At 37.9% G+C, this 21,153-nt stretch overlaps 3 protein-coding genes across 6 annotated transcripts; 1 reads left to right on the top strand and 2 right to left on the bottom strand.

Moving 5' to 3' along the window:
• Positions 1 to 1,926: 1,926 nt before the first annotated feature.
• Positions 1,927 to 4,589, top strand: PGPS2 (phosphatidylglycerolphosphate synthase 2). 2 transcript variants are annotated; one of them, XM_089602501.1, is made up of 7 exons: positions 1,927 to 2,523; positions 2,755 to 2,852; positions 2,978 to 3,028; positions 3,128 to 3,241; positions 3,641 to 3,697; positions 3,781 to 3,875; positions 3,966 to 4,589. In XM_089602501.1, the coding sequence occupies exons 1-7, from the start codon at positions 2,085 to 2,087 to the stop codon at positions 4,084 to 4,086; spliced, it is 975 nt and encodes a 324-aa protein (XP_089458627.1). In that variant the 5' UTR covers positions 1,927 to 2,084; the 3' UTR covers positions 4,087 to 4,589. The 2 variants fall into 2 exon arrangements, with proteins under 2 accessions (XP_089458627.1, XP_089458628.1); XM_089602502.1 differs by having other exon boundaries at positions 1,929 to 2,523; positions 3,781 to 3,866.
• Positions 4,590 to 4,729: 140 nt separating this feature from the next.
• LOC149379332 (glutathione S-transferase L3-like) lies at positions 4,730 to 8,418 on the bottom strand. The gene is made up of 10 exons (XM_089602503.1): positions 8,068 to 8,418; positions 7,888 to 7,962; positions 7,705 to 7,765; positions 6,973 to 7,059; positions 6,394 to 6,492; positions 6,190 to 6,292; positions 5,595 to 5,671; positions 5,418 to 5,525; positions 5,174 to 5,254; positions 4,730 to 5,022 (listed from the first exon to the last, which is right to left on the bottom strand). The coding sequence occupies exons 1-10, from the start codon at positions 8,280 to 8,282 to the stop codon at positions 5,011 to 5,013; spliced, it is 918 nt and encodes a 305-aa protein (XP_089458629.1). The 5' UTR covers positions 8,283 to 8,418; the 3' UTR covers positions 4,730 to 5,010.
• Positions 8,419 to 10,931: 2,513 nt separating this feature from the next.
• On the bottom strand, positions 10,932 to 14,482 carry LOC149379331 (putative protein phosphatase 2C 38). Of its 3 annotated transcripts, none has more exons than XM_089602958.1 (5): positions 14,149 to 14,482; positions 13,317 to 13,859; positions 12,320 to 12,702; positions 11,816 to 12,052; positions 10,932 to 11,444 (listed from the first exon to the last, which is right to left on the bottom strand). In XM_089602958.1, the coding sequence occupies exons 2-5, from the start codon at positions 13,639 to 13,641 to the stop codon at positions 11,238 to 11,240; spliced, it is 1,152 nt and encodes a 383-aa protein (XP_089459084.1). In that variant the 5' UTR covers positions 13,642 to 13,859; positions 14,149 to 14,482; the 3' UTR covers positions 10,932 to 11,237. The 3 variants fall into 3 exon arrangements, with proteins under 3 accessions (XP_089459084.1, XP_089459083.1, XP_089459085.1); XM_089602957.1 differs by having other exon boundaries at positions 14,241 to 14,482; XM_089602959.1 differs by having other exon boundaries at positions 12,320 to 12,687; positions 14,241 to 14,480.
• Between the last annotated feature and the right edge of the window lie 6,671 nt (positions 14,483 to 21,153).

The raw sequence follows: 21,153 nt of genomic DNA, 5'->3' as shown, positions 1-21,153 counted from the left end.
CCATACTTGCACTCATGCACTTTTTTCCCTTTTACCTTTGTTTAATTTAGCTTATTGTTTAATCATGCTTGCAATTTTTTGGAATCAATTTGCAATGTTAGTTAGAGTAATTTGTTAGTGTTTCTAGTCTTTGTGGGATCGATACTCTAAGTATGCTTTTCCTACTTGGGTGATACATGCACTTGTATGAGTAGAAATATCGCTACAAGCAGGCTTCATATGGCCGCATGTTATCATTCGCTAATGGCCACATATTAGCCGCACGTTGTTCTCCATTGGTGGGCGAATATGTTTTCGCAACAAAGAATACTAGGAAATCCTATGTTTTGTATTTTAACTCTGAAACATACAAGTTAAATAAAATCTTCACTTAATTGTTAATAAATATGAAAACCGTGTAATAGCTAAAGAAATTGACTTCCCACTAGTAATTCCTTGTGAATTTACACCATATTATCGAAATAAGTATGTGTGTGCACGTTCGTGTGTGTGCGTGCGTGATCATGTGTGCTTATGAGAGAGAGAGAGAGAGAGAGAGAGAGAGAGAGAGAGAGAGAGAGAGAGAGTTAAGGTACTGGTGTAAAAATTGGTCATATATCTGATAAGTTTTGAAGAAAAAAATTTCACATATTTTTTTAAAGATAATATGCAAGAGACTTTCTATTAGAAAAACGAATATAACCCCAAATAATGCACACACTAAATTTCTGTAAACCATGACTTACAAGACCTCAAATCGTAAAAGATCCAACACTAGAATCAAATGATAGCACATAAGATATGAGTGTTTGATGAACAAAGCATATAAAACACACTAAATTAAACTATGTAAAACACCATAGATCGTTCATAATATAGTTGAAGATTATTGGCATAATTCAAATGCATGTATGACAAAAACTCTGATAGGAAAATTTGAAAGATGGCTACGTACCCTTTAGAACAAAAACAATCAGAAAAGAAAAACTTGCAAACACAAAACCCTCTAAAAAAAGTCTCTCATTTGAGAAACACCTAAACCGTCTCCAACCCCGGGTTGTCTTGAAGCAACACGTCTCCTTGCTTCGTTTGGCGAAATCGGGCTTCAAACAATGGGGCCAAGGTGGGAAGCCATTGGAACAGGGCGGGGAGGCTTGTTTCTCCAACCCATCTAAGAAAATTTTGTTGGATTGAAGTGGGGGGATTCAGTCGACAAAGTCACTATAAAAGATAAATCTTCCACCAATAGAAGCGACAACTGCTAAGATCCACACAATTAGACGCATCAGCGTTGCCATGATAAGTCGGCCTGAAAATAAACAAATAAAAATGAAGGTGCTTAGGCAAAAAAAAAAAAAAAAAAAGAGCGGTCGCCAAAAAACGTCGTCTAAGCGATTATCAAGAAAATTCACGACTGGATGAAGACATTAATGAATGAGCCATCATTAGCAAAGTTACTCATGGGTTGGAGCACACCTTGGGGCGGCGTATGAGCACCCAAAAATGTTGCAAGCAAAAAGTAGATTTAGCGTTTAGTTAAGAAGTTAATCGCAACTCTCAAATTCTTGTCTTGTTAAATTTCTTATCTCTATTGCAATTGGTTTATGAAATTTTATACTAAAATGTCACATTTTCAAATATCATATTTAAACTCATTGATAATAATAAGAAAAATTATCAATTAAAGTTATTTTGCGTTAACTTCAAGTACAAATAACATGTAACATGTTCATGCTTTTTCTTTATATAATCTCTGCTTAGGGGATGAGGACTCTTATCATTAAGCTAGCTACTCTAGGGTTATATTATCAAAATGCTAAAATCGTTCATTACCATTTTTACATGGTGAATATTTGACTTAAGATTTTTAAACCATTTATCATCATAATAATAATAATATAATAGTGACTAGACCCGACCCGATTTCGTGATGAGAAAACCAATAACAACGAAAAGAAGAAGAAGAAGAGGTGGAGGAAGGAAGGAGGTAGAACTCTAGTGGAAAATGTTGTATTGAGCCGGTGGTTGTATTGTTGTCGTTGGTGTGTGTGATTATTATTATTATTATTTTGAATTTCAATTCCAAAATTCCTAGGAAAGAAAAGATGGCGATGGGCGGAGTAGTAATGAAAGCAGTAGTAGGGATGTCGGTTCCCAAAAAGTGGGTTCGGGTCACTTACGCACCACCAACAACAAAACCACCAACAAATATCACATTTCTCTCTTCCTCTTCTTCTTCTTCTTCCGTCTCTTATTCTCTCCTTACCAACAACCACGAGACGAAGAAGAACAAGAAGAGAGACGGGATTTTTTGGCGTAGCCCTCTAGGTCTCTCTCTCTCGCCGCTATTCTCTTCGCGCCACCATAAATGCCGTTCTCTCTCCTCATCCTCGCCTGAAGATCGCCCAGACTTGTCTTCTTCTTCTTCGTCTGACTCCGGTGGAATGGGTTCCGAGAGCCACCATCCCTCTCACCGGAAATTCCTCACTCTGCCAACGGTTCTCACGCTCGGCCGCGTCGCAGCAGTCCCGCTTCTCATCGCCAGTGCGTTTCTCTCGCTTTCTTGTTTCTTTCTTGACAATATTCGCTCTTCTTCTGATTTTATGGATCTGAGAGCGAGGTTTTGGCTCTGTTTGGCCGTCTATCGATTTGCGTTTTTTTTTTCTTCTGTTCTTTCTCTTTCTCGGTCTGAGTGCGAAAGTTGATTATCTGTAAAATCAAGTGGTGAATCGAAAGATTGATTGACTGACTGACTGACTTGTGTTTTGGTGTCAGCTTTCTATGTGGAGAGTTGGTGGGGAACCACAGCCACGACGAGCATTTTCATTGCCGCAGCGATCACCGATTGGCTCGATGGATATATTGCTCGGAAGGTTGGTTATGCCTTTCTTTCTTCCTCATTGAGACTAGATAGGAGCAAGAATTAAGTAATCTTGGGAATTCGATGTATCGGGATGTGGATGAGAACTGTGTAACTGTTTCTTGTTTGAAATTTCAGATGAAATTAGGGTCTGCATTTGGGGCATTTCTCGACCCGGTAGCTGATAAGGTACCATTTCCGTTTCCGATTGTGAAAAACTAGAATTTGTTGTGGAAAATTAGCTGATAGGGTGATAGAAAATTTGACTGTTGTTCGCGTCAAACGCAGCTCATGGTTGCTGCCACATTGGTGCTATTATGTACGAAACCCATGGACGCTGGTGTGTTAGGAGAAGTGCCGTGGCTGCTCACAGTGCCAGCCATTGCCATCATCGGTAGAGAGGTAAAAAAAAAAAAAAAAAATCTTTTATCATCATTACCAAATACATAAATTACCCATCTGCATATGAGAATATTATAATTGAAGTTTTTTTTTTAAAGCCGGCATTTGGGACGTCGAAAGGGAAACTTTACTCACCAGAGCATAGACTGATTTTTAATTGGGGCTGTTTGGTTTGTAAAACAAGAATACATTTGTAAGATAATGCGACAAGTTATATGTCTCATGCGTGTTTAGACCACCTTCTCGTCAAGATGTGGCCTCGCAATTTATTTTTATTTCTCATTCTTCCGAATTCATAATGTAGCTTAAGTTCTGTGTGTTCCAAGATTGATCAAACTCAGATTGGGTTTCAATGGCCTCCATACCTTCATTCTTGATAGTCATCTTTTTTGTTTGTAGATAACAATGTCAGCAGTCAGAGAATGGGCAGCTTCTCAAAACACCAAGCTACTCGAGGTTTGTTTCTCTTGTGTTGCCTTGTGTATGATTCACCAATCTATATATTGCGCAGCTAAAAGAATTCATCATATACGATTCAGGCTGTCGCGGTAAATAACTTGGGAAAGTGGAAAACCGCCACTCAGATGACTGCACTAACCATTCTGGTCGCTACTCGAGACAGCAGGTTAATAAAGTATTTGATTCTTTTTTACTGGAATCGATCACTAAGGATTAACTGTGGAAAGAAGTTACAAAATTCACAATCTTAAATTATCTTTCGCAGTCTTGGAGGCCCGGGATTTCTCGTAGCTTCTGGTGTTATGTTGCTGTATCTTTCAGCTGGTCTTGCGGTTTGGTCTTTGTTTGTGTATATGAGGAAGCTATGGAGAGTCCTGATGAAGTAGAATCACGGCCGTTCTTTCAACAACGGTCGATGATGGAGAAGATATAAGCACTCCCCAGCGGCCCAAAAAACGATCCTCACTCACACACAAATCGGAAGAGCTTCCTCAGATACAATAATAAATAGGCGATGCTGTTTTTGGCAGAGTTCACATATATTCGATATCATCTCTCTCAACCTAGATATGGCTGGTAGAAATTTTCCTCTTCGTTGCTTTGTTCCAATGACGTTTTAATGGCGGAACGATGGTTTGCGAGAAACTAGGTTATAGTTGTTGATAGAAAGGTTTCATAATGGCAGGCCATTCCTTGGTAGAACTTTCTCAAATTACTGGTTTGTCCACTTTTTTAGGAAGAGGAATATGGATCAGGATTCCAAGTTGAACTTGGAGGCCGAACTATTGATTGAATAGCATATACTTGTCATTTGAATATCTACATTTTTGTTACTCGAGTTGCGTAGAAGCAAAAATAATCATACTTTTGCCATTGGGGTGTTTTATTTATTTTTACTGTTCAACTATCTGCATAATCATACTTCAACGGTTTAACTAAACGTTCCAACATTTCAAGATGTTACTGACTGAATAGCTGATTTGATAAATATTTTCTCCTGCTGTGATGTAAAATAGTTGCAATATTAGAAGAATAGAAAACTTACTTTTTATTGTATGATTTAAAATATCTCCGAACACAATATTGCGCGTGATATTAAAATATCACAATAAGGATATTTATTGTATGTATTAAAATATCTCCAAACACAGTATTGCTTGATTACATCAGTGGCCGGTTCAAAGGGTCATTCCCAACTTATTATTACATTGATAGATTTATTTTTTTTCTACTACTCGCTGAGAGCATAGTGCATAGAAAAGTCACAGACCGTACTTGAGCAATTCATTGAAGAGCTTGAAATGTTCATTTCAATCTGGAAGCTGCGTAAGAGTGTTTAAAGCACGAATTAGAACCACGCAGATGAAAAAAAAAAATGGATTTCATTTTCTGTATTACTGTTTCTTCATAGTTCCTTGCAAGAAAGCCACAAATTTCCTTTACTTCATATTCTATGTGTACATAATTTCTTACCGAGAATCGCTTCTTGATAGACGCAATGATCTCCTTCGGCTTGCTCTTAGTTGGTTTGTAGCCATCAATTTTGTTGACCGCCTACAGGCGTAAAATAAAATAAAATAAAATGACACTGCTGGTTGAAGAATTGAAAATAGATCTTCTGTTTATGCTCAATTTTCAAGTAGGTCTATTAACAGACAGGTTTGGTTTTTGAGTGCCAATATATACTCTTTAGCACTAAGTATTGTTCTATTTGTACCTCAATCCAAGCATTCAATTTAGGCCTGCCCTCCGTGATGTCGTACTTCATCACCTCCGATAGGAAAGGTTGGAATCTTTCGATGAACGGAGCATAGGCTATGTCAACCTAAAAATCAAGAACCAAATGAGACAGTAATTACTTTGACCCCTTCAAGACAAAAATGCGTATCATCACCTGGCTAAACTGGCCAAGAAAGAACGGTCCATCTTCGAATTTCGATAGAGCGGTTTCAATATGGTTCAACGCGGAAACTGGACAAGGACAAAATGAACGAGGTCAGAATACTTGTAATGTTTGAGTAGTTCAAAGGGTTTCCTTCTCAAGGATTAATTTAAAATGAGACAAAGATATTAATGTTTTCAAATCCTTTCTTTTCGGATCATTCTCAAACTTACTTCAATACGGAATTCTGAAAGAAAATATATATCAAATTGATTAAAAATGATGAGACGACACATTCATCTCCTAGCTTACTTGAACAGGCAAAATCATGTTCATAAAAAAAAAAGTATTATATTTACCGATCCATTTCTAATGCTATGATCCGAAACTAGTGACGTTTGGAAAATTTTAGAGACAGTCATTTTAATCCCTAAACCAATTTCATGAGCATAATGGTCCTTAAATAGCTTGTTTATATTTTTTTTAAATTGCTACAAAATGAGTACGCGATAGATTTCAAAAAATAAAAAAATAAAAATAAAAGTCCTTGATTTAATTAAGGCGTTGACAGTGAGACTTGTAGCGAGTGGGACCACTAGAGTGTTACCAGCTCCGGTCAAGTCTCCGGTTTTGATCGACATGAAGACGGAACGGTTGAAGGAGTCGCAGTGGTTGAGCAACTCTTCTGCGTACTCCTTCTTTGCGGGATCCTGACAATTTTCAAGAGGAGAGTTGTTATTAGTGTTCGCTTGTATAACAAGAGAGTGAACTTAAATTTGGAATCGAGGAAAAAAAAAAGAAAAAGACATACATCAGGTAAAAGCGAAGGCCCTTCAAAGTGAGTATCGAGGTATTTGATCAAGTCAAGGCTCTCGGCCAACACCTCGTTGTTGTGTTCCAATGCTGGCACCTGAACGACTCGCTCGACACGTTTATTATACAAAAAATTAGGAAAATAGTCAACTTAAACGTTTGACATTGCTAAATAGCCAACGTTTGGTAAATCTTAAGTAAATAGTCACTTTCAAACATAAATTTTAAGTAAATAGCCAATGTTTGTTATATGAAAGTGGTTATTTATCTAAAATTTATGTCTAAAAGTGACTATTTGCCTAAGATTTATCGAACCTTGGCTATTTAACAATGTCAAACGTTTAAATTGAGTATTTTTCTAATGGACCCTTTATTTTATTCATGATTATTTCATTATTTGTGAATATAAAGTCTTTTTTGACCAATGTCTTATGAATCGTGATCATGAGCTCGAGTTTGTGGTATTTTAATCTCATAGAGGTTGGTTTATATCCCTTTTAGCTCAATAGGTTGCTTTTAAAGAAAATGAGAAATTCCAATACATGACAAGCCAATTTGCACTAATTTCGATTTGCACCTTGTTAGATGGCAAAACTTTCTCCTTGTACCAGGCAGGCCTGTCTTGCAAATCGAGAGGGACTAATTCAATCTTGTCATGCAATCCCTACCACACACACACACACAAAATTGAAGTGATTTGAAGAGAAAATCAGCCCTTTACTTTGTTAGCCAGCGAAGGAAAATGAAAAATCAACGAGGGTAAAATTTTGCGCAGATAGTCCATAAGCTATTGTTCTAGTGACATTTTAGCTCAAATGTTACCGATTTTGTAGTAAATTATTTCTGTATATAAAAAGAAAATTAGTGAAATTCAACCTTTGTGCAACTTAAAATATATTTACAAACGAAAATAACTTGTTTATATGAAAATATGATCTTACTCTGACAATACAAAGTCCGTTTATCTTTTATATGGTGATATTTAAGTTAAGAATACAGTTTAATTAGTTTTTTCTTTTAAATTAAAAACCTCAAGGGAGAGATTTCATTAAACAAAAATGAATAAAAAAAAAACTACTAAAATACTCGAAAATCAATAATTTTGATGATTATTTTGTTAGTAGAAATAGTTTACAAAACAAAGTGTCCCTAAGCCAATAGTTTTAGAGACTGTTTAGCTGATAATCATAAACAAAGAAATAAATATTAAATTCGTCTTTACTTTCTCCAATTAATAGCAAGAAATAGATCAAACGGAATGCAAAATGGCAAAAACTCAAAACCAAAGCATTGAAACTTGGAAAAGAACCTTGCAATTCCGGGTTATCCACACTCGCTGAGCATATGGGCATACGTAAGCCAAGTACAACCTTAAAAAAACACACATGAAAGAACATAGATTTTTTTTCAATTTAACAAGTATACGGTATTAACCCCAAAAAAAAGAGTAAAGTGAGTTTTGACACTTGATTTGTGTCCAAGAAATAACTACCTCGTTTTACCATCAAAGATTGGTGGAGGATCAGAAGCTGAGGTCAGAGTTGGTGGAAGAACTTCTTCCACAAATCTTCACACACCCACAAACATGGAAATAAGATTTTTATGAGTTGGAAAATAAATAAAGGAAGAAATAAAGCATCGCAGTTCATTGGGGCTGTAATTCTACACGTACCCAGATGAAGAAACCGGGGCTGCAAGTAACGATGTCATTCTGCTTGGTTTCACTTTCCCAAAGGTATTCGCTTGAAGTTGAAGCTTTTGAGTTGAAAATATCTTAACAGCTTTGAAATTTGTAGCGTAAGAAAGAGAGGGCGTATTAAATAGAGGGACTGCGTTGACCTGAAATGCGTGTTGGTGACGCACTTGGCTCGCTTTAAACGTGGCCATAATTTTGGAAATATTGGTGGCTATAGAAAAGTTACTGCGCTCAGCTCAATCAAACTAGCTTTTGTTTTTGTTTTCCTTTCTTCAAGATGTAATAAGTGTGGTCATGGACGATATGAATATGAGATATGGTTTATCCTTCTATCTTTGTCGGTCACCATTATATTATTAAAAAAAAAATATATAGATTAAAGGACTCACATCTATACCTCACATCTATACCATTTAATGTTATGGATACGGGTTTGGTAAATATCAAATAGATCATAAAGTTCCAGATTACTAGAAGTTCGTAAAACATTCTTCGGCCTTCTTTAGCTATAGCAAAAGATTTTAAGATTCATAAATAAATTATAAAAAGGCACAATTTTTAATGTTACATAAATTAAATGAGATACAAATGATACGCTATTATTAGTACCATATGACAATTTTGTTTAGATCAACAACGTGAGTATCATATATCAATTATAAGATTTTTAAGCATTCAAATCGATTGGAAACTCGAGTAAGAGCCCGACTTCGGGGGAGTTTAGAAGAGAGGAACGCTAATTTGACGCCTCTTTGGAGAAAGACTAGTGTTTTTACGTCATCGCAGTCATGTTACGTGGATGAAGTGCGGTGATTGCAACTCGCGCTTCCTTCACCAAAGGGCTAAGAATTATATTTGGGGCCTGTTTGACGCGGATGACATGTGAAGCTGCCAACTATGGACATCTCTAGACGTATTTCAAACCCGATGAAAAAACACCTCCTTAACCATTCACCGGTGAATAAATATGTTGGTAGTCTTCTCGATGACGGTTTTACGACGCATTTTTCAGAAATATTGGCGTATTGTCAGCGATTTGCTGACTTCATTATGTCTGGATGTTCTCAATAATGGTTGGTCGGTCAAGGAATTCAATCGGACGATAATGGCACTCATCCCATAAGGGCCAAAGGGGCTTCTTTAAAGATTTTTCCTTATCAACCGATGTAATATGATGTACAAGGTAATTTCGCGTTGCTTGACTGATAGACTGAAGCTTACCATGCACTATGTTAGTTATGAAAATCATATTATTTGTGGGAGGGCATCAATTTTTTTGTAAAGTGATGTTCGGTTTCGAGGGCATCCAGACTATGCGTAATGGTCGCTTCATAAATGGTGATTGTACGGCACTCAAGCTTAACATGGAAAAATATTTATGACCGAATGGAGTGGTCATTCCTACAAGCGGTGATGATGAAATTGGGCTATGTAAAAGAATGGCTCACGAAGATCATGAGGTGTGTCTTGTCGGTTACCTTCGTGTTCAACATCAACGATAGGACATGAGCAGTGACGGATTTGCATGGGACCCCGGCGGGTCACATGCCCCCCTCAATTTTATTTTTATTACATTTTTTCCATTTCTTAATTTTTTTAAAAATTACCCTAAAAGTTTACAATTTAGCCTCGCTTGAGATTTTTTTTTTTTAATTAGCTCCACTTGAATTTTTTTCTTTCAAATTTGCCACCCCTTGTGAGCTTTTCAAGATCCTTCACTGGACATGTCGGGTTATTCCGTAAAAAGGGCTCCGTAAGGTGATCCCCTATCACGTTACGTTTTCCTTTTTTGTTCGGAGGGACTCTTGGAGCTATTTCGTGCCACTGTATCTAAAAGGGACTTTAGAGGATTTCGATACAGACGTGATGGTTCCCAAGCGTCCCATCACTTTTTTGCGGATGATAGTTTAGTACACTTAAATGCATCATTAGAAGTTTTTTTTCCCCACAAATAGTGTCTAAGACACTATGAGTTGAATTTCGGTCTCTTAATCAATACGTCGAACAAAACTGCATCATACTAATATACTAAATTTCAATGTATTTTATTCACTTTCATAACAATTTTAAGCAATATTTTTAATAAAATCCAATACATACTTCTTATATATTTACAAACTTTGTATATAATTTTTTTAAAGAAAATCTTTCTCTAATAATCCAAAATTTATATCTTAATTAATAATTTTTTTATTATATATTATCTTTTATTTAATTAACAAATTATTAAAATTGGTGTTATGATTAAAGATGAAAAATTCAATTAGCTTATGTTAACCTTTAACCGAAAATTTAGGTTAAAGGTTAACCGTTGAACCGAATTTTTTTAGTTAAATTAACCAAACTTAAACCTAAGTATTTTAATATAATTTATTTTATAAAAATTTATTCAATAAATTGATACCTATAATTTTATTATAATTAAATTAATTAGTAAATTGATATAATTAATTTTAAAAAAAATATAAAAAATTCGTAAGTAAATTTCTATTTAATTAAATTGAATTTTGTTAATTGATATTATCAGTTATAATTAAAGTTAAATTAATTAATTTTATTTGAAAAATAATATATTATATTATTTTTTATTTAATAAGCCATATAATCTAGGTTAACTTAAAATTAACCGGTTAAAATTAAGAATTAATTGAACAATGAATTTTAACCAAAAATCTCAGTTAAAGTTTACCATTCAGTTAATTTTAACTCGTTGATTTAAGTTAAAAACATAAATAAAAAATATTGAATTAACCAAATATGCATCATTAGTTGTGGTCTAATCTTGGCGCGAACGAAAGATTGATCCGGCTTCTTCCTGGTATTCGTGCCTACACTATAGCTATTTTGGCAAAAAAGCATAATTATTTATTTGTGCAAAAAGAACTTGTCGTCATTACGTTACTTGACAGTTGCCACTAAGGCTATTTAGAAAGAGTTGTTTAGACTCTAGAATTCGAAGAAATCACAAGTTATAAATTTAACAGCGTCTAATGTCTTGCGGCACATTATGCAGAACGGAGAAAAGGACCAAAAGGCTAGATTAATTAGAACAAACAAAAAAAAAAAATTTAAAAAAAAAGAGTGAATTTTTCATTATTGCACTCATGAAAAGACAAAACTGATTCAAGGGATGGTAAAGGGGTGGGTCAGCCACATGCCTTGATAGAGATAGAAGGCCCGCGCGAGAAGCTGCGACTGATTAGCTGAGAGTCGAGAAACAATACTATGACCGTGATATCATCGTGAAAATGTCTCCGCACTCCTCTGTCAATCTTCTTCAAATCCGAATATCTCATTTCTCGTTTCTTTGCAGCCTCACACATAGCAGTTTTCACTAACTTCCTTGCAATACCCTGTACAGTTTTATATTTGAAACGAATTATTCTCTAATTAGTAACGAGAGGGGAAAAGAAAACATTAACTCTAGATCATGCAGAATTTAGAGGCTTACGAGGATAAATATTTCGAGTGAAGTTAAAATTTTATTAATAAAATATGACGACGCGAGGAAAAACCCCAGTCAGGACAAGAGATTTGACCAGTTATTTACAAAAATGGAGCAAGAATTTTTTTTTAAATCCTCTTATCTTGGTAAAACAGCTCAAGCTTTGAGCTACAAGCTTTTAGGACAGATTAAAAGGAAACATATTTAGTTATAGTAACATAGAATGTACAAGAAAATTAAACAAAGAATAATATCATTATCATTACAAAAGACTCTTACATTACGAGGAGAGCTACGAACAATGTCAACTGCTTCCTGATTGTTCAAATGCTCCCAAAGACCGTCCGAAGCAAATATGAGGAACTGGTCCTCGGGAAGTATTTTTTGCACTGAAATTGTAGGTTCAGCTTTAAGGATTGGCTTGTGGAAAGGTTTTGGCAACCTAAACTTTTGCAAGAGCGGTTCACGATTGAACTCATTTCTTTTCATATAGGCATCGCCAATTGACCTTGAAACCTACAAGAGTAGCAGGTGAGCACGTATAAAAGCTTGAAAATTTATCATTAATCTTTCTATTAAATTAAAAATATTTATAAGACACATTAAAAAAACATTCGGTAGCTATTTTTATTCATTGGAAAAAAAATCTTCAATTATTAACAAGATTTGGTAACACGAATTTGCATCAAATTAGAGCCGTAATGAAAACACTAGTAAAATAGTCACGCCTCGTAACAATTGGTTCGCTGGAGATTAAAATCATGACAGAAAAAAAAAATGTACCTGTATAACACCCTTCACACGCCACACCTTGTGCTTCAGAACTACAATCTGTGGATCATCGGGATGTAAAGAGTGCAATTCCTCTCGCACAGATTCATAACTTGCATTATGCTCAATGGACAATTGAACAGCTTTGACCTGCTTTACAGCCTTCTCTAATCTTCCTAACACAACCCGAGAGTCACCAGCGTTTGCAATGTATAAGAGCCCACCGCATATAACGCCTACCAAACAACACGTACCAACAGAAGCGAGCAATGGTTGCTTTAGCCACTGCTTCTTTACGAGAGAAAGGAATTCGTCTTCCGTTGCCAAAAATGCTTTGGTGATAACGTCGGCGGACATTGCCTGACTCTCTGATGTGTACTCTGCACCATGAACAGCTGTCACGTTAGTAAAAAAATAGAAATTAGCAATTCACACATCCGAGTGACAGCTTTCCATGCTAGAAATTAAATAAACTTTATATTTTTTTTTCCCAAAAACTTCAGTTTTAACTTATGGAAATGCTTGATTCCTGATACAAATCCAGTCTTGATTATTTCCACAAAAATAAACAGGATTAGAAATTAACACCACCATAATTTACTAAAATATTGTGAAACACAACAAAAGTTAAAAATTAAACTTAATTTTATCAGCGATGCCTACAAGGGAAGCAAACCTTCCATGTTAGAAATCCAATAAACTCAATACTTCTCCCGAAAATTATAAAGTCAGATCGAGGAAAGGCTTTACATATCAATCTTCCTGATAGTTCTACACCGTATAACATTTTCACAGAAAGCATGATTACGAATTAACCCCACCATTGGATACGCAGAATGATAAATTTGACGACTGGGAATTTCACCCAATAATGTGATTACATTCACCCAATAGTAAAAGGTCGACAGCGAAAAAATATTGTTAAATACAAAACAAACCGCACATGATCAAACTCAATTTAGTAATTACACATGCGATTTTTAAGACTGAAGGTATAAGAGAAACATACTTTTGATATATTTAAATAGGTGATCGTTGACGAAGCGGGCTGCTTCTGGACCACCATGACCATCGTAGATTCCAACAAAAGTTCCGTGAGGACCCGAATCAGCCGAGCTCATCGATCCCGACTCAACCTGGCTGTGATCTTCCAACAAAGTGTTTGCTTGAACCACAGCCATGGAGAATTCCCCGCCAGCGTGGCGACCGGAATCCTTGTGCCACAACAAACCATCGAACCGCCCATTGGCGTCCCCGCCTCTACCCGAATTCTCACCGTCCACAGTGGGTTTGAAACAAGGAGATACAATCTTCAATAATGTAGTGGTCACCATCACTTACATATTCTCTTCAACCAAAAGAGCCAGCAATCGGATTATTTAACAGACACGTACTAACCACAATATCTAACCCTATTCTTCTATCTAATTTCTTCACTAGTATGAAAACCGGTTCGCAAGCTCCAGAGATTATAAACTCATTGTCGAACGCAGACACCATTAATTTCAGGAGGTGTAAGACATTAAACACTTCCGTAGATAATTAGTCGATTCTGCATATGAAAATAGGACCCATCAAAATACATATCAAATTATTATAAAATGCATATAATAATCTCATAGGATAGGATAAAAAAATTGGGGAAAATTAGAAATCGTTAGCGAATGCGGTACACGGACATGGTGTTTCAATGCTTCTTCTTTTTTTGGAAGAAAGGAATCAAAGTATACACGATCACAAATGCAAGGAATAAATGAAATGGTCAATTCTAACCACCGATCATGAAACGAAATCGATAAGCGGATCAAATAAATTCATTCCCAGAAACGACAATACATTACCTTCGAGCCCCACGCTCGTCGACGAATCAACTTTTAAATTACAATCTTAAATTAAAGGCATCGAAAAGGAAATCGGCACAATCTTTCGTGACCTGAATTAAGAGCACCGGCTCCGAGAAGAGAGGTGGATCTAGAGAGAGAGCGATCGCTATCAGCTTGAATCGGTATACGTGTGTTGTTCTCGGTCGTCGATGTTTTGGGCTCAAACGAAATTACAGACGAAACTAAGCCCTCGGAACAAATTCCATAGGAGAGAGATAGAGAGAGAGAGAGAGAGAGAGGCGTTTTAGACGAATTTTCTCTTTTTCGGGATTGTTTAGGAAATTGTAATTATATGAATAAATAAGTGTGAAATGTGTGTATATATACGGGCTTTCGGGGTTTTGACTTTGACCCTTAACAACCCCAAGTTTAGGCATTTTTTTCTCAGCCCCATTTGTTCTTAATTTAGTAACTAATCAATAATAACGAGAAAAATTCTTCTCTCTCTAATATTTTCATAATTAATTTGATTGATTTTATTAAAAAAAATAAAGTATTATGCTGGGAACTTTTCCTTGCATTTGTTTCTTGAACGCCAAGTTGGCTTTGGCTCTTATGACTTAGCTAGTGTGAATGATATGACTCATCTCAGGATTCTATATAAATCAAATAAACTATTTTATGTAATAAATCATATCAACTTAATTGCTTATATAAGCTTTTCTCAGAACAATATTCCGAAAGTAGAAGGACGGTAAGAATTTAGTGTTCCTTTTATTTGAATTTGAAGAGTAAGTTCTATATTTTATTTTATTTTTTTTGTAACGGCAGTGTTTCTTTCTCTTATCCAATTTGTTAAGCAACCCAATTAAAAGATTTCAGTAATATATGTATTTATATATTATATCCATTAGCACGACTCTATCTGATTTTCTTTCCAAAGAAAAATCTCTAGTCGGTTAAATTGTTTTTAGACATGTATGAATACATTAATTAGCTTTCACACTACACATTATTCTTGGTGTGAAATTTTAATACTTTAATTTAATAAATTTTGTTAAAATTTTAGTTCAATTCATGCAGCGTTAAATATCTTTTGAACAAAATTGTAAACAGCTGTGAATTTAAGAAATTTATTCTAAATATCTCAAAGATACTAAATTATTAAGAGATTTGGGAGAATATTATATTTTTATTATTTTTTATTTATAACTGGTTTAAGGTTCGATTTAGATTTCACAAATCAATAGTTAAATAACATTTCTACTTCCTCCCCGTAGAGAAATTCTGCTTTTCAAATCCTCCCAACCACAGACGTTCTTGTTGTCGCACGAAAATGAACAACTATTTAAAACCTCGGGCGGTTCGATCCAAGGCCGGACCAAGTGATCGCACCCGGGCCAAGAGTGTGAACTCGATAGTCTCGAGCTAGGGTTTTCTCCGATCAACCCGCCTCTCGGGAGAGGTAGGGGGTGAGGAGGAGGAGTGACCGTGCCTTGGGTGTCGGCTGCCTACGTACCCATGTGTGGGATCAGATCAGAACGTAGTTCAAGCGTGTAAGACGCTGTATGAGGCGCGGAGCCTTGGTGGAGAAGCGTGCTCGACGAAGGAGACGGGGCGCGAGGAGTCCTCGGCGGCGTCTCAGGACTTCGGAGATCGTGAGCGCGAGAGAGAATGTGTGTTTTCTCTCTTTTGGAGACGTGGAAGACTCTAAGTCAAGAGTTCCTTGTTGTGGCGGAGATTCCGGCCGCGTAGGCGATTCCTAGTTGGAAATGCCGGACGCGTAGGTCGCGCGTGTGTCTAGTGTGTTAGACGCGCGAGGGGAACTCTAGTCGAGAACCCTAGGGGCGTGCTTGAGCACCGGAGAACGTTCGGTCAGAGGGAGCGACGTCCGGGAAGTCCCCGTGAGTGCTTCGGAACCTCTGAGAACGAGAGAGAGAGGAGAGAGACTACTTCAGGCCAAATATGGCATCCAGAGAAGTAGTTGTGAGTAAGAAATCGAGCGTGTCGATAGGAGATGAAAGGATTTATTGGATCGCTTTCCCCTCAATGGGAGGGGGTATTTATAGGTGTTTGGGGGCCTTAGGAGGCTCCTTTTTCGTCCATGTGGGACTAGGAACGCGCGCGCCATCAAGTGGAGGCGCACGGCGCGCGCGGCGCACAAAGAGCGGCGCACAACGCGCGACGCGCGGCGCAGGGGGCGCGGCGCGCGGGTCATCTGGCGCGGCGCGCGGGTCAGTGGACGCGGCGCATGGAGCGCGCGGTGCGGGCGCGTCTTGGCGCGGCGCGCTGACCTGATGGCGCGGCGCGCTGCTTGCTGCACGGCCGGCCGGCGCAGCGCGCCGTGCGCGCGGCGAATGGCCCGTCTTGCCGGGCTCTTGTGGGCCCTTAGGGGTCTTCGAATACCATTCTTGCCAGATGAAATATGAAGGTTTCCACTTGGCGAGAGTGACTCGATTCGAGGAGCGACTCGAGGCTCGACTCGAGGAGTGAAGCTCGACTCGAGGAGACCGACTCGAGGCTCGACTCGAGGAACGACTCGGGGCTCGACTCGAGGGGCATGAGGATTTGGCACGAGGACTTGTCAGTCGACTCGTGAGAGAAGGGCTTGCCGCTCTTTAGGACCTCCGGCCTGACCATCGGCCCTTTGAATGGCGTGTCTTCTTGGCGTCTCGGGTTTTCCGAAAACGACCGACAACAGCTCTTTAAAAAAACCTTTAAAATCTTAGGCCATGTTTGTTTCTTCATTTGAAAATTGTTTTTGACTTTTTTAATTTGAACAATTTTATGAAAAAACTGAATTGACTGTTTGTTTGATGATTATTAGAATACAACTCAAAAAGTTTTCAAACTGTTTTCTGTTTTAATGACTTTTCTGTTTTTATATAGTTGTTTACAATTATATGAAAACAAAAACAGTTTGAGTGAACTACCAAACAAGCCCTTAGGGTCTATAAAAAAACTAGTTCTCATATATATATTTAAAGTTATTTCAAAATGATAACAAAGACGAGTTCAACACTTCGATAGTAATCACTTACACCACTAATATAGTTCATAATATAATTTAGTTGGTAATTTCACATCACTTTCGAAATGGAGATCATTGGTTCAATCTCTTGCCTTAAAAAAATCACGTACACCTTAAATAATACAAGACTTGGAGGCTGATAAGGCCCTACCTTAAAATTTTAATATTTTTACGTGTAAAATTTTACAAGAAAATAGCATTATAAATGCCTAATATCTTTGTTATTTACACGTAAATACTTATTCTTTTTTTTTCGACAAAACTACATAATATTAAATTTTTGTTGCACTGATACTACTTTGCTGTTATTTTTAAATAGGTGTACACGTGTCGCAATCGTGTGCGACGATTTGATTATTTATAAAATGTTTAATAAAAATTCACAATACAAATAAAAAATAAAAAATAAAAATTTAAAAAATCAGAAAAGAAATCTTTCTTCCCATATGCTATAGGAAAAATTGTACAAATTTGCCATTTAAAACTTATTGATTAGTAAAATAGCCAAAGTTTCAACTTTTCAGCAAAGTAATCAAATTTACATTTTCAAAATTTTTTTGATAGGTAAGGTTAAAATTTTTTACGATTATTATAAATAATTTATCACTTTCAAATAAATCAATCTCGAGGTTAAAAAAAATTTTGAAATCAGATTACTGCACATTTTGACTGTTTCACAAAATTAAGACAAACCTTGATTATTTTACAAATTCGTAACTTTAAATTGACTATTTAACTATGTACCATATGCTATCTCTCTCTCTTCCGTCGATCCTCTTCTTCTCCATCATAATTTTTTATCCATCATTTTCGGAAAATTCCAATCTCTAAAGAGAAATTTCATTAAGTGGGCTTAATAAGCCATTAAATATCTAATTTAGACCCTAATATTGAAAAATATCCCAAAATGGACTTTGGTACCATAATCGGACAAAAATACCCTTATACTCTCTCATTTGAACTCATTCTCTTCGAATCTCTCTGTCACTCGCTCACTTCAAAACAAAAAAAAAAACAAAAAACTCTACGATCGTGTACGAGGGCATACGACGGCATACGATCGTGTACGAGGGCATACGAGTCGGTACGATAGAGAATGATGGCGGACGGTGGAAATGCGTCGAGATCCGGTGGCGGTGACGGACAGAAATCCCGAGCTTCAAAACCAAGTAAAAAGGTAAGTTTTCATGAAATTTCTTGTTAAACTTCGTTGAAAATAGTTAGAATAGGGTTTAGGAATTAGTTATTACCTGATTTGAGTTGATTTGAGGTGATTTGGGTCGGATTTAGATTGTTAGGGTTTGAAATTAGGGCCAGTGTACGATGAGATTGATGCATCGTACGATGTCGTACGATGCTGTACGATGTCGTACGAAGAAATTCATAGAGCTCTACGATGCGATACGATGGTGTACGATGGGTTTATGTTTTCTCAAAAAATTGTCGTACGACGCTGTACGATGTCGTACGATGCGGTACGATGCTATACGATGATATTTTAAAAAAATTTAATTTCTTGTTTTACGATGATATACGATGATTTTTTTAAAAAATTTAATTTCTTGTTTTACGATGATATACGATGATGTACGATGCTATACGATGATTTTTTTAAAAAATTTAATTTCTTGTTTCAAGATCCCCGTATTCGCGGCGCGCGACTGTCTCTGCGCGGCGCGCGGTCTCGGGAAATTGAATTGTGATTCTGATTTAATTTTGTTGTTTTTTTAGGACAATTTGAACTACATATACAACGTCTCATTCCCGGGGCGTATCACCTACGGTGGGACGGGGATCTTGAAGCTTGTACGGAGTAGATTCGATGAGCTCGGGATAAAAGAATGAATCCTCGGGACTCCGTTCGAGCAATTTTTTACGGAGAGCGAGCTTGGTTTCCCACCGGTGCTCGTACATACTCCCCTTCAGAAGAAGATCGAGGCGACGGTACGGGGGGAGATACATTTTGGTATCGGAGGCAAACGAGTACGATTTGGACGCCTCGAGTACGCACTCGTCTCGGGGATGAGCTATGAAGACGGTCCGACCAAAGCCGAACAAGACGAGCGAAACAACGATGGATTGATCACGGATCACTTGAACGGCGTTGCCGGAAGCAAGTTGAGCGCGTTGATCAACGCGTTCACCATATGTCGAAGCCCTGACGATGCGTTCAAGCTCGGGCTGCTCGTATTCGTCTATGGGTATCTTCTGGGGCAGCCGGCCAACAAAGCCATCGAAGAAAGGTGGCAGAAATTTCTATACATCGTTCAAGACCTCCCATTCTTCTTCAAGATGCCTTGGGGAAATTTGAGTTGGGCAGAGACGTATTCCAGCATCTCGGTGAACCTACGGCGTTATCACGAGACGCTGCAAAAGAAGTTGAAGGACAAGCCGGATGTGGCACAGAAAGAGGCCAAGTACACATTGACGGGTAATCTGCATACCCTTCATTACTGGGCGTACGAGGCTATCCCAGAGATCGGGATGAGGTTCGGGTCGAACCAGGGGATTCGTGTGCCCAGGATGCACTCGTGGTCTAGTAATGTGCTCATAATAGGCAAAGACATCGAGGCGGTCTTGAATAAAAAAACGGTAACTTATTATTTATCGTTTATTAATGTATTTTACATTATTTTGGAATATTGGTAACGTTTATTATTGTATTGTAGGTGGGTGTTCTTCAAATGCTGAGACCAAGGGCACCAGAGAAAGAAATGTTCACTCTCCTCGAGACACAGACGAGCAAATGTCTGTATCCCATAGACGTCGAGGGAGAAGATGCGACAGAGCGGCGAGACATCGAAGAAGAAATAGATCGAGTCGCGACTGTTGCAGAAGATGCCATCGTCGGAGACTCCGACGACGAACACGTGTCAGACACTCCACGTGTCCGTCTTGCTAGTCCGACCACTCCCGCAATGGGATCGAGGCCCACAGCGACCTCTCGCGCCGACATTCCCGAGCCCTTTGTCATAACACGGGAAATGTGGGAAGAAATGCGAGCTTCCCAAGAACAACTGCGAGCATCTCAAGAACAACTGCTAGCATCCCAAAAACAAATGATTCAGTCACAAGGGATAGTCTTACGTTCTCTTTGCACGATCGGCCGTAGAGTTGAGCGCATGAGTGTTAGACAGGTTAGATTTTGTGACAAGTTTAAATCAATTTAACGTTTTAGAGTTGAGTTTAAATTTAATTTAACGTTTTAAAGTTGAGTTTAAAATTTAGAGTTGAGTTTAAATTTTATTTTAACGTTTTAGAGTTAAGTTTAAATTTTTGTGACAAGTTAAAATTTTGTGACATATTTTATTACTTTGACTTTCAGCTTTCTATGAGGAAGAGGCTGAACATTTTGTTCGAGGACGCAACGGGCTTGCCTGGGGGTGAAATTCCCACGACCCAAGCTGATGGTCGTAAACGTCGGACCCCTCCTCCTCATCCTCCTCCGGCGGCTAGTCAAAAGACGGCGTCTCCATCGCACGAGGCAGAGCCGTCTTCTACGCATCGCGAGTCATTGAAGAAGTCAGAGCCGTCTTCTACGCATCGCGAGTCATCGAAGAAGTCGAAGAAGCCGTCTTCAACGCATCGCGAGTCGTCGAAGCGATCGGAGATCAGGCCGGTGACTTCTCCCAGGTTGTCGACGTCTTCGTCGAGTCCTCGTAGAGAAGACATTTCGGATAAGCTACGCCCGCTCACAACTCCTCTAAGGAAAAGACAGAAGGCACAGCTTACTCCGGCACGTCCAGATCGGCAAGTGCGACAGAAGACGTCGCGTTGGGCCGAATTCACTGATCCGACGAGGCCCAAGTATTTGGAAAAGCCGATCCCCAAGTTCAAGCCGTTGAAGGACGCGAAGCAAAAAGAGTTTGATAATTTCGTTAAGTGGGTGCGGATAAAAAAGTGGGACGGCAAGTTCATGGAGTCTGTTCGACTGAAGACGTGCGACGGAGACACGAATTTCTTCGACACGATATTGACAGAAACCAGATGGC

The sequence above is a fragment of the Urtica dioica genome, chromosome 12 (assembly GCF_054948205.1).
Source record: "Urtica dioica subsp. dioica isolate 48M chromosome 12, U.dioica_male_clone48M_v1_H2, whole genome shotgun sequence".
In the NCBI taxonomy this organism is placed as follows: Eukaryota; Viridiplantae; Streptophyta; class Magnoliopsida; order Rosales; family Urticaceae; genus Urtica; species Urtica dioica.
The sequence above is the reverse complement of the archived record's forward strand: the minus strand, read 5'-3'. Positions and strand labels throughout refer to the sequence as shown.

Excerpts from the sequence above, each read along its gene's own strand:
- PGPS2 (XM_089602501.1), top strand. The coding sequence starts at position 2,085 with ATGGCGATGGGCGGAGTAGTAATGAAAGCAGTAGTAGGGATGTCGGTT. Across the intron at positions 2,524-2,754 it reads AGTCCCGCTTCTCATCGCCA|CTTTCTATGTGGAGAGTTGG; the intron begins GTGCGTTTCTCT and ends TTTTGGTGTCAG. Across the intron at positions 3,029-3,127 it reads TCGACCCGGTAGCTGATAAG|CTCATGGTTGCTGCCACATT; the intron begins GTACCATTTCCG and ends CGTCAAACGCAG.
- LOC149379332 (XM_089602503.1), bottom strand. The coding sequence starts at position 8,282 with ATGGCCACGTTTAAAGCGAGCCAAGTGCGTCACCAACACGCATTTCAG. Across the intron at positions 7,060-7,704 it reads GGATAACCCGGAATTGCAAG|GGATTGCATGACAAGATTGA; the intron begins GTTCTTTTCCAA and ends TGTGTGTGGTAG. Across the intron at positions 5,526-5,594 it reads TTCTTGGCCAGTTTAGCCAG|GTTGACATAGCCTATGCTCC; the intron begins GTGATGATACGC and ends CTTGATTTTTAG.
- LOC149379331 (XM_089602958.1), bottom strand. The coding sequence starts at position 13,641 with ATGGTGACCACTACATTATTGAAGATTGTATCTCCTTGTTTCAAACCC. Across the intron at positions 12,703-13,316 it reads CCTATTTAAATATATCAAAA|CTGTTCATGGTGCAGAGTAC; the intron begins GTATGTTTCTCT and ends CTAACGTGACAG. Across the intron at positions 12,053-12,319 it reads GTGTGAAGGGTGTTATACAG|GTTTCAAGGTCAATTGGCGA; the intron begins GTACATTTTTTT and ends CTACTCTTGTAG.